Source organism: Acinonyx jubatus, chromosome B1 (assembly GCF_027475565.1).
Source record: "Acinonyx jubatus isolate Ajub_Pintada_27869175 chromosome B1, VMU_Ajub_asm_v1.0, whole genome shotgun sequence".
Classification (NCBI taxonomy): Eukaryota; Metazoa; Chordata; class Mammalia; order Carnivora; family Felidae; genus Acinonyx; species Acinonyx jubatus.
In genome coordinates this window covers 188,194,748-188,206,237 of record NC_069382.1, presented here as the reverse complement: position 1 = coordinate 188,206,237, position 11,490 = coordinate 188,194,748, and the positions used below count along the sequence as shown (strand labels likewise).

The window sequence follows — 11,490 nt, the reverse complement described above, 5'->3', positions numbered from 1 at the left end:
CCAGTCATGATTTGGCTTGGCGGGGGGAGGGAGGCTATAAAGTGAAAGAAGATGTGAAACAAGTTAAAATATTATGCTAGGGTTATTGCATGTAGCAATTTCCTAAACTTGAACATAGCTAAAAGTATATAATTTTTATTACTAGACAATGCTTCTCCCTATCTCTAAATAAATGTTGATTTTTTAAATGTACCAGCTAGAAGCAGTGTTGAATTACTACCTGTCCAGGGTGCCCCATGAGGTGCTAAATGACTGTTACTCATCAATGTTTATATGATCAGGTCCTCTTCTTGCCTCTCTGACCACTCCCTACTTTGCCTCTTTCTTGGGTTTCAACATCTCCTGACAGAGGGTATCTGCTACAAGCTCTGTCTTTTCCCTTTGTTCATCTTGCTCCATGATGGCATCTGTAGGGAAACCATCAGACTCCTGGCTATTGAACTCACTCTGTGAAAGTCTGCATAATCAGCTCAAGTTCCACTGGACTTCTTTCCTTCTGCTTTTCCCTCCAATGTCCCATTGTTACGTTTTCATTTTTTCATTTTTTTCTTTTTTTTAGACAGAGAGAGGGAGAGAAGGTGCATATGCATGGGAGGAGCGGAGAGAGAGAGAGAGAGAGAGAGAGAGAGAGAGAGAGAGAGAGAGACTCCTAAGCAGGCTCCATGCTCAGTGGTGAGCACAACATGAGCTCAATCTCATGACCCTGAGATCATGACCTGAGCCAAAATCAAGCGTCAGATACTCAGGTGACTGAGCCACCCACCCAAGCACCAGAGAGTTAACATTTATAATTAAACTCCCCATTGCCTATTACCTTCATCGCTTTTCCCCAAGCAAGAAGAGAGTGTTTGGGTCCTAAACAGGCTAGTGGTGTATGTTGTCTCACATCCATAAGCTGTGTCTAGCTGATTCTAACTTTCATTTCCCAAATTGAGTCATCTAGAAAGTCTGTCAAAAACTCATGCCTTTAGTCAGCCTCCCTGCTGTTAGAAGATAATTTTCCCAAAAAAGTTAAAATCATGGCTCTTATATGGACATAGAGATGAATACATGTTAAAGATTTTATTTAACTCATGAAGGAAACAGATTGTTGTTTATAACTAGCTCAAAAGATAATTCTGAGAACCCATGAATTTATAGATCAAGAATACTGAAATGAATATGCACATGGAGACAAGTTGTCATCAGTGAGGATGGGAACAGGGAGGCTATTGACTAGGAAGGCTGTGGTTGGAGCAGGTTTGCAGGGTGTGGTCAGAGGTATGAGACTCCATCAGACATCTAAATGCAAGTGTGGAGGATGTGGTTCCATGGGAGAGAGAGGGCAGTCAACTCATTTCTATTGGACAGGACATAATTTGCATGTCTATAAACAAGACTTGCATTGCCCAACAATTTTCAGAGTTGTGAAAGAACTTCCTTGGAATCTAAATCAGATACGCCAGAGGAGTTTCCTCATAGTCTCTCTGGACATTGCACAGGTTTCCATGAAAGTGTAACTTTCCCCTAAACTGTTCAATCTTCTTCTACCCTTCATGCCAACCTCTATCAGGTGTACTAAAACATAGGTTTTAGGTCCTCCAGCTTCTATAAAGTACATTATTGAGTCCATGTGGACATTGATAATAAACTCTGCCAGCCTTTCAAGATTCTCTTTAATCCAGCATCACTCTCTTTTATAACCACCTTTCATTCTAGGCAGGCCTGATCACTCTCCCCAAGCCAAGCCAATAACTTCCCACACACTCCTCCCTATTTTCATATCTTCCTCAATCATCTAAATCCTTCTCATTCGCCTGGCTCATTTCAAACTTTTTTTAGTTTTGCATTTAGTATCTAAAGACTACAAGTGAGACCTATCCTGTTCTTTAATTATCAAAGCTATGTCCACTAGACCTTGATCAATGCTTTCATTCAAGCATTTTATGAACACCTTGTTTATGTGCCAGCCACCATCTATACTCTACATCTAGGGACAGGAAATCAAGACATGAAAACCTTGGCTCCCAAAATGCCTGAGGGGAAACATACAATGAGCAAACAGTAATTAGTTCTGAGACAAGCTGCTTTCAGAGCAAAAGAAGTGCACATAACCCAGATGTGGAATGTTATTGAAGGTTTCCTGGCATCAGACAAGGTCTTAGTCAAGCAGAGAAGGGGGCAGAAAGAACTGAAGCATAGGCACATATCACTCAATGAAATACCGTCTATTTTTATCTCTCACAGTCATGATATATCTTGCTTCTACTACATAATAGAGTCCTTGTGGCCAGGGACACTTTTAAATCCTGTTGTACCTTAGTGAACACTTTGTAAAATTAAGGTTTGACCAAAGACTGTCTTAATCCCTAAGTGGCCAATAATACTGTTTGGTAAGGACTAATGTTATTTGGGGGCTGTGAGATTTATTTCTTCCTTCCCATTAAGTATATGAAAATGTAAATGCTGTGGTCCTTGAAGCACACTTCAGTTGGTGGATCCCTGCTACCACCCTGTGCCCTAAGCTAAAATCAAAGATCCAGCTAAAATTAGGATCAGACACTGGTATAACATTAAGGATGGTTTTGTAACTCACCTTGTGCTTCTAAGTTCTCAGAGTTGCATTCAACCATGTGTGGGCTTTTTTTTTACAATAAAAATTTTAAATCCTCTTATTTATATTTTTAAACACCTTTCTTTCTTTCTTCCTTCCTGAGCCAAAGTCAAGAGTCCCACCGATGTTTAACCAACTGAGCCACCCAGAAACCCCTAAAACCCTTTCAAAAAAAGGAAAATGATGGGGGCATCTGGGTGGCTCAGGCAGTTAAGCTTCCGACTTTGGCTCAGGTCATGATGTCACGGTTTGTGGATTTGAGTCCAGAGCCTGGAGCCTGCTTCAGATTCTGCATCTCCCTCTCTCTCTGCCCCTTCCCTGATCGTGTTCTGTCTCTTTCTGAAAAATAAATAAACAATTTTTTTTTTTTTTTTTTAGAAAAAGGAAAATGATGTTAAAATATTGAACACTATTCACAAAGCTCCTGTTTTCAAAAATAGCATTTGGGCTAACTGACGTATTACACTCCTGGGCCAGACAGAAGTTCAAAAAAGTTCCCCAAGAGGATATGAATAAAAATAACTCGATAGGACCACCTTCACTACTTGGACCTTTTGGGGTAAAACCACACTCCTCTTCCTAGCTCCCGGGGATTCCTTGGAACCCCGCCTCCGTACCTGCCCCTAGTGGTACGCCATTACCGCGACTCCGCCCCTCTCTCGCGCTCTAGTCGGAGAGCTGGCACGCCCCCGAGCCCTCGCCACGCCCTAGCGTCCGTCCCATCACCGTCCAGTCTGATGGTGCGTGCCTGCGCGCTCCGCCCCCTGGCATCTGCCCTGTCCCACGCCAGGCGCAAGCACACTCGGTCCCGCCCAAGCTCGGGCACGCGCAAGCCGGCCGCACCCAAAAGCCGCGCCCCTGGTGACCTTGTGCCCCGTTTCTGACTCCAGCCCCGCACGCTCTCTGGCACCTGCCCCGCCCCCTGGGCGCGCGCCCGCCGTTCCCGAAAGCCCCACCCCCCCGGCACGCGCCCGTCCTCCCAAAGCGCCACGTGCTCGCTGGAGGGCGGTGCTGGGGCCGAGCCGGGAAGATGTTCTTGCTGCCCCTTCCGGCTGCTGGTCGAGTCGTCGTCCGACGTCTGGGCGTGAATCGTGTCTGGGGACGGGGTTTCGCTGCCGCAGACATGACGAAGGTGAGAGGCCGCCGCGGGAGTCCTGCGCGGGGCGACCGGAGCTTCGGGGCGGGTCGAGACCGCGGTGTCCGGGCTTCTGCGCCAAGTTGCCGAAACCGGTTCAAAAGTTCACTGTCTTTGCCGAGCTGGGCTCTGGCAGGGGCGGGCGGCTTTGGGCTGCCCATCCCCCGAGCATTCAGCGGTGCGCTCCCTTCCTTCTTTTGCTTGGGGGAGTGCTAGGATCCGAGCTCTGGCCGAGAGAGAGTGATAGCTGTAGCTACTGCGTCCTGATGCATTGTTTTGTTTAGTCCTCGCTGTGCCCCAGGAAGGGATGGTGCCAGTGTGGCTGTCACCGTAGCTAGGACGAAGCTCACGTTTCGTGAGGTGCAGCGCAGCGTCCTCTAAGGTCCCAGAGGCGGCCAGCCTCGGGCCCCACTCCCACCAGCTCCCACCGCCTGCTGAAGTGGAAGACCAGGAAAACAGGTCCACCGGGAGCAAATTGCCTGAAAGAGTTTCTAGAGGGAAAATAGTGTCTCTCTAGGGAAAAGGGCTTTGCACAGACACCTATATCTTCGTGAAATCAAAAGAAGAGCGTCTTGGCGGGAGAAAAGCCTTTTCCATCCAATTGATAAAAAAAACAAAAACAAAAACAAAAAAACAAAACTTACGAAGGTCACTATTGTGGTGAGGATCTGGAAGGGGGATGGTTCGGTGAAAGGAGCACAGACTTGGGAGTCATGCTTGAGAACCAGAAAGAATGACCCTGGTGAGGAATATTCTAGATGCGGCTTGAGCTCAGGCCTCCCTCTGTATGGCAGGTGGACCAGATACTTTATCCCGTGTTCTTTCCAATACTGTGCAACATCCTATCCAGACAGCAGCTGGCTCCTGTCTCCTCAGTTCCTCATTGGTTTCACCAAATACCGGGCAGTGGGCAGTCTTAGGAAGATTAGAAGCCGGGAAAGCTATGCCAAGGAAGCGGTGTTTTGGTTTGATAGAAAAGAGAAAGGATGCTGTTTGGTCCAAGTACCAGTGTGATTTTGTGGCAAAGATGAAGGACTGTCAGAGAAGGTAATTAGGATTCTTGCTCAGTTCTGTTATTGCACATGGGCTAGTATTACTGCACCAGGTTTCTGTCTCCTGGTCTGTGGGAAGAAGAGTACATGTCCTTTCTACCTCACAGAGTTGCTGTAAGGCAGAAAACATTTTAAAGTCAAAAATTGTCTTGCAAAGGCAAATAGTGATTCCTAGGGTGACTTCCTTATTTCAGTTGTTGGAGACTTGACGGGTAAGCTGCTTAAGTCTCTGCTCCTGCCTCTCTGAAGATGCCTCCTTTTTCTTTTCTTCTCTTTCAGCCTATGAGTTGGCCAGAGTGCTTATTTGTATTGGCAGGTGCAGCCATTGGCTTTGCTGTGATCGTGTCCCAGGATACCTGAGATTTGCATTTGAAGATTGTGGGGAAGGGAAAACTTCCCTCTACTTGGCTGGGTTCTGTGGCTGGACCTGGCGATTAAATGGACATATGACAGATTAACAGGGAAAAGCGAACAAAATTTTTTTGATGTTTTTACACGTACATGGGAATTTTCAAAAGGAAAATGAAGACCCAAAGTGCCTGAGGCCTAAAAGCTTACATACCTTTTTAAACAGTGAGAAATTGTGGGGGTGTGACAAGACAAAGGGGCTTGGGCTGGGGCAGTAAGCTATGTAACTGACTAGGAAGTATATGGGGGAAATTAATGGAAGATAAGGGTGATTTTAGTAGGTTTGTTTGTGTAGGTCCATTTTAATGTCAACTCCCAGTTTCTGGTGATAAGAATGTTCTCTTCTCAGTACAGGAAAGTACCTTTCTTATGGGAAATTTTTTGCCCTGCTTTTAGGTGGAAAGTGGGATGTCAGAGAGCCTTTCCTGCACCTGCTTTTTATTCATGTGTCTTTAGCTCAAAATAATCAATATGCCCAAGTGACGTATTTTGGGGTGGCCTGTTCTGAACCCCTTTTGAGGCCTAACTTGGTTAAAAAATGAATTTGTTTTCTTAAAACAAATTCTCAAAACACCTTTCTGCCCTTCTTTATTTGGAAGTAAAAAAGGAAACGCTTTATTTGGTGAAAGTCATTTGTTGGCAGAGACCAGGAAGACCCAGGACAGGTAGTACTTACAGCCTTGCTTTGGCAGGAATTTGAAACTTTTAGGCAGGATGTGAGTGTAGCGGACTGCCCAGCACCTGCTTCTTTTTCAGCTTTGTCCTTGAGGGGAATGCAGTTTGGGTGGAATTATTTGCTGCTTCTGGAATGTGGGGACCTTTGAGTCTCCCTAAGGGATCTACTGTAATTATATTCTTTTTTTTTTTTTTTTTTTTCCGGCTTATTCTTTCTCAGGGTCTTGTTTTAGGAATCTATAACAAAGAAAAAGAAGACGATGTGCCACAGTTTACAAGTGCAGGAGAGAATTTCGATAAATTAGTGTCTGGAAAGTTGAGGGAAGTTTTGAACATGTAAGTATTCACCTTTGGGTTCTGGTTTTTAAAACGCCCTGAAATCGAAAGAGAATTTTTTTTTAATGCTTTGTTAGTAGATAAAAATGAACGGAAGTAAGTTGGCTGCTATCTTCTCAGTAGAAGTGAAAGTATTCATGCCTGGAATGCACTTTGGTACTTTGCCTTTTAGTAGGGGTGGGTGTACAATTCTGGGAAGTCAGGCTACTTCAGATCACAAACATGTTATGAGAGACTGACCCAGAAGGATCTGGAAAGTACCAGATTTCCTTAGCTCACCTTCTTCCTACCCGTCTGTTTTCCCACCAGCCTGTCTGCCTCCTCTAATGCCCCTTCACTTATGGGGGACAGTGTCCCTGGACTAGTTCAAAACTGCTTGAGGGTGTCACTCCTTTCTTGGCATGCCTTGAGTTTCAGGAGCTTCTCAGAGTCTCAAAGTGAATCACCTGGGGTTATAGTTGGACTACAGATTCTAAGTCAATAAGTCTGGGTGGGGCCTATAGTTGGAGCACTTTTGGTTTAGCTACAGTTTAAAGAAGGTAGGGAAACATTGGAGTTTCTAAGTCCTCTGAGCTGCAGGCCACTTTTGGCAGAAAGAGAAGTGTTAACATAAAGCCACTGCAAGTACATACTATGTGGGGTATAGATCAACCTACTAGAATCTAATAGATGTAATCTGATAATCATAGTAATTGTCTCATCACCGGGCAACAGAACTTGTGTCCCTTCTCAATGACCAGTCCTTCACTAGTAGACCACCTTCTCAAATGCTGTGATTAAGTCAGTAATGCAAAAGCCAGCCTGACAAAGTGTAGTTCAACCTGGCCTTCCTGACCGATAACTATCAGCTGTGGGACCAGGGCATCCAGCCCTCTAGCTATAAGGCTTTGCCATCTGCTTCGTTTTGAAATTGAATTGTATCCCATCTGTATATAACCCCCCACCCGCCCCAACAGTCTCCAGGCTGAACACCACAGTCAGGTCAACCGTGACGAAGATGGGGGATTCAGGCTCGCCTTCATCTGGGGCTCTGCTCTCCTCTGTAGCCACACGTTACCCACCCATGCTGTTGCTTTCTGCAGTTGTTTTCATATAAATTTGTATGAACTGTAATGTGGAAGTTTGCTGAATAATTTTTGAGCTAGAATTAGAAGTGCTGCAGCTGAAAAATCAGACCTGTGAGAATTCTGTATGTTGATAAAAGCATAAATGCAGCAAACTCACGGAAGCAGCAGAGTATTATAATAAACCTAAAGGTGTGAATATGTCACTGCCCAAAGGAGCAGAGCAAACTAGATTTTAAAACCTGTTTTCCTCTTGTTTTAGATCTGGACCTCCTCTGAAGGCAGGCAAAACCCGAACCTTTTATGGTCTGCATGAGGTATGAGATGAAGATTAGGTTCATTTGGCAAAGCCTCAGTGAGCACCCTCCTGAGTGCCAAGTATGGGGACTGCGTAGTCATGGAGAAAATTTCCTATCAGATTGTTTGCATGCTTTTGTCACCGTATTAAGCCATAAATACTAGTTAGATTTGACAGGCAGTTTGCGGCCAAATAGCACAGCATCTCCTGCATTCCTCAGTCTATCGACTTTCTTTATTCAATTGCCATAGAATTTCTGTACTCAAATTACATAGAATTATTTGCAGGATTATCTTCACTCTACCTTTTAAATACACAAGTGATAAAATTTTACCAAGATACAGGGTAAAAAAAACCCAAAATAACCGAATTACACAGTGAAGTTCCTGTGCTGAGGCGAAGGTAGTTGTGTGGGAGCTCATGTACCATTCCTGCTTGAAAAGGATGTTTTAAAGACAGGAAGTGGTTGATTTTGTGTGTGTGCCGAACAGGACTTCCCGAGCGTGGTGGTGGTCGGCCTCGGCAGAAAGACAGCTGGAATTGATGAGCAGGAAAACTGGCATGAAGGCAAAGAAAACATCAGAGCTGCTGTGGCAGGTCATTACCGTTGTGAAGTGTAAGGTTGATGGAGAGTCTTGAGGATGTCGTCTTTAAATTCTCTCTTCCCCTCATTTTATCCTCTTAATCACCACCCAACTGCGGTCACAGAAAACCCTCATCTGAGTAAATATTCAGTTTCTCTTACACCGTATGCCTGGCCTTATGTTGTCTACAGAAGGTTAGCTTATGGAGTTTTGGTTTGGGTATTTCCATAGCTTGTGTTTGGAGCTTTCAGACCATTTATTCACTCGTGTAGTAGGACCTTAGAGCTCGATTTTACCAGAAAGTTACAGTGGATTTTCTGCTTTTTGTAATACAAACCTGTTGTTGCCCAACTTCTAAATGATGTGGATTCCTCTTTTTTACCAGTCAGAGAAAAGGGCTGCAAAGTGCAGGGTGCTTGTTTATTACTGCTTACCAAAGGTAGGTACCTGTCCCACTTGGCCGTGTGCGTGGTTTACAAGTTGAGGAAGACGCAGCTGAGTCACTGCAAAGCTGAGCAGCAGAGTGAGGCCTTTACCACAGAGACTGTGGTTAAAGACGCTTTGAAGACATCGCTGAGGTGGTGGCAATTAGCTTGATTGATCTTTGGCTCTGTGTATTTCATCTGTGCTTGCTAAATCTACTTTCAAAGTTCACGGGGAGTGATTCGTTCATAACTTTTATTTGCAACTTTTTGCTGACCTGATCTTAATAAAGTGCTGTGTTACTAATGTACTTGACTCAGTTCTTTGCTATTGCTAATCTGGCAAGCTCTTGGTGACTGGGAAGCTTCATCAGGAGATTGTAGTGTTTCTGAAGTAATATGGTGACAGCAGCCACTTCTGATGGCCCACTCTGCCAGGAGCTAGATGAGTCATTTTATCTGTGAGTCTGTCTTCCACAACCTGTGAGGCATGTACACCTCCTCACTTTACAGAAGGAGAAATGGAGGCTCAGAAAGGTCAAGTGTCAGCTGGGATTTGAACCCCAGTCCTCTTTTCTCAGCCCACAACCGTGCCTCTGCCTTTCGCTAGTGAGTTGCCTCTGACTGACTCCAGTTTTCCGGTTCCTCTGTCCTTCTGAAGCGGGGTGCAGGCAGATTCAGGACCTGGAGATCTCTTCGGTGGAGGTGGATCCCTGTGGAGATGCGCAGGCGGCTGCGGAAGGAGCAGTGCTCGGTCTCTATGAGTATGATGACCTGAAGCAGAAGAAGAAAGTAGTTGTATCGGCAAAGCTCCACGGAAGGTGATGGAACGAAGCCAGGCCCGGGGTTGCATTTCTTGACCTTCAGATAGTGGGACATTTGGATATGACCACATACGAGCTTTTTAGTACGGGCACTGCCACATGGCTTATCTGTGACCTCCCGCATCACCTTAGCCATTTTAAGAGTATGGTAACTGTCCATGTTCTGCTCCTGGCTTTCGCCATGTGCACATTTTGACCCATGGCTTCCCACTCCCTCCATGCTTGCTGGTTACTAGGAAGCCAGACCCAGTTAGCTCTCTGAAGAGGGAGGGAATAAGGTGACAGGTAGGTCCCAGCAGGTTTCTTTGTTTCTTTCTTTTTTAATGTTTATTCATTTATTTATTTTTGAGAAAGACAGCATGATCCAGGAAGGGGCAGAGAAGAGAGAGAGAGAGAGAGAGAGAGAGAGAGAGAGAGAGAATCCCAAGCAGGCTCCATGCTTTCAGTGCAGAGCCCAACGTGGGGCTTGAACTCACAAATCATGAGATCATGACCTGAGCTGAAGTCGGACACTTAACCAATTAAGCCACGAAGGTGCCCCCCAGCGGGTTTTTAAAAAAATTTTTTTTTTCAACGTTTGTATTTATTTTTGGGACAGAGAGAGACAGAGCATGAACGGGGGAGGGGCAGAGAGAGAGGGAGACACAGAATCGGAAACAGGCTCCAGGCTCCGAGCCATCAGCCCAGAGCCTGACGCGGGGCTCGAACTCACGGACCGCGAGATCTTGACCTGGCTGAAGTCGGACGCTTAACCGACTGTGCCACCCAGGCGCCCCACCAGCAGGTTTTGATACAGTTTTCATTTAGCCAGCATCTGTAGGCACTGAGTTAAATTCCAGGATACACAGAGGAAGAGCTATGGTCCTTGCTCTTGTGGTCTAGCGGGGAGACTCATTTCTCAGCCGACTTAATGAGCACCTGCTATATTGCAGCCCTATCCTGGGGTCTGGGAGATAAAGCCTCTCTTGTTAGGAACAGACAGAGGTGAGACCTTCAAGAGGTGGGGCTGTGAGGACACAGCCCGGTTTTTTGGCAGCTGTCATGGACTGGTTTGGAACGAGGGCCCTGTGACCAGTCAGTCGGGCTTTGAATCCTGGCTCCCCTGCCTGCTGGCTGAGTAACGTCAGCGAAGTGATTGAAGTCTCTGTTACACGTTCTTCGTTTGTTCAGTAGAGCTGTAATTCCAGCCTCCTAGGGCCTTTATGACGATGGAAAGACACTGTTAAATGTGTGGCATGTGGTAAACCCTCCAAACTATGAGCTGTTTTATCTGTCTCTGTGTCACCTGTATTAGTTCCTGTTGTGCATAAGGAGATCTGGTGGGGGCGGGGGGTGGTGGTGGCTCCTGGTTGGCTCAATCAGTTAAGCATCTGACTCTTGACTTCAGCTCAGGTCATGATCTCATGGTTTGTGGGTTTGAGCCTCGGGTTGGGCTCTGCATTGATAGTGAGGAGCCTGCTTGAGATTCTCTCTCTCCCTCTATGTCCCTCCCTCATGCGCACTTACTCTCTAAATAAATAAATAAATAAACAAACAAACTTAAAAAAAAAAAGGAAAGGAAGAAGAGCTGGGATCGTGAAACACATGTGCATGTCCTTTCTCTTAAAGCTGGTCATTGCCCTTCGGTGTGGTGGTGTTCAGAGCCCTGACCCAGGCACAGAGAAGGCAGAAAGACCTTCACATCCACTTCAGGACTTTGCAGTGTGCTTGCTGTCCAGTGAGCACTGGAGGCTGCATCATCCCTGATGCAGTGAAGGAGGACAACATGGGCCTTTGGAAATGTGGAAACCTCCTCCATCAGTGTGCGTTAGAGTTAGGGCTTCAGAGACCCATCAGTCCACCCCTTGTTCATGCACATGAAATGCAAAATGCTTACCACCTCTGACTCAGCTCAGCAAGGGCTGTGTTTTCTAGCTCTCGTACGTTGCCCCCCCCCCCCCCCCCAACCAGGTCAGAGCACAGAGAATGATCCAGGTCCCATGTGTCCGTTTTGCACCTGTAGTCTTTGTCTTTTGTTTTTATAGGGTGAGGGCCCTCCTAGTTGTGACACAGTTAGTGTCTCGATAGGCTGTCTCGTGGTGACCTTGTGCTTTCTTCTA

General features: G+C 46.0%; 1 protein-coding gene across 1 annotated transcript in view; it reads left to right on the top strand.

Moving 5' to 3' along the window:
• Positions 1 to 3,503: 3,503 nt before the first annotated feature.
• Positions 3,504 to 11,490, top strand: part of LAP3 (leucine aminopeptidase 3) — a 28,933-nt gene continuing 20,946 nt past the window's right edge. Inside the window, exons 1-5 of the mRNA XM_015082037.3 lie at positions 3,504 to 3,725; positions 6,084 to 6,199; positions 7,526 to 7,580; positions 8,053 to 8,158; positions 9,229 to 9,388. Coding sequence (XP_014937523.2) covers positions 3,624 to 3,725; positions 6,084 to 6,199; positions 7,526 to 7,580; positions 8,053 to 8,158; positions 9,229 to 9,388 — 539 coding nt within the window. The 5' untranslated portion in view covers positions 3,504 to 3,623. The remainder of the gene's footprint in view (positions 3,726 to 6,083; positions 6,200 to 7,525; positions 7,581 to 8,052; positions 8,159 to 9,228; positions 9,389 to 11,490) is intronic.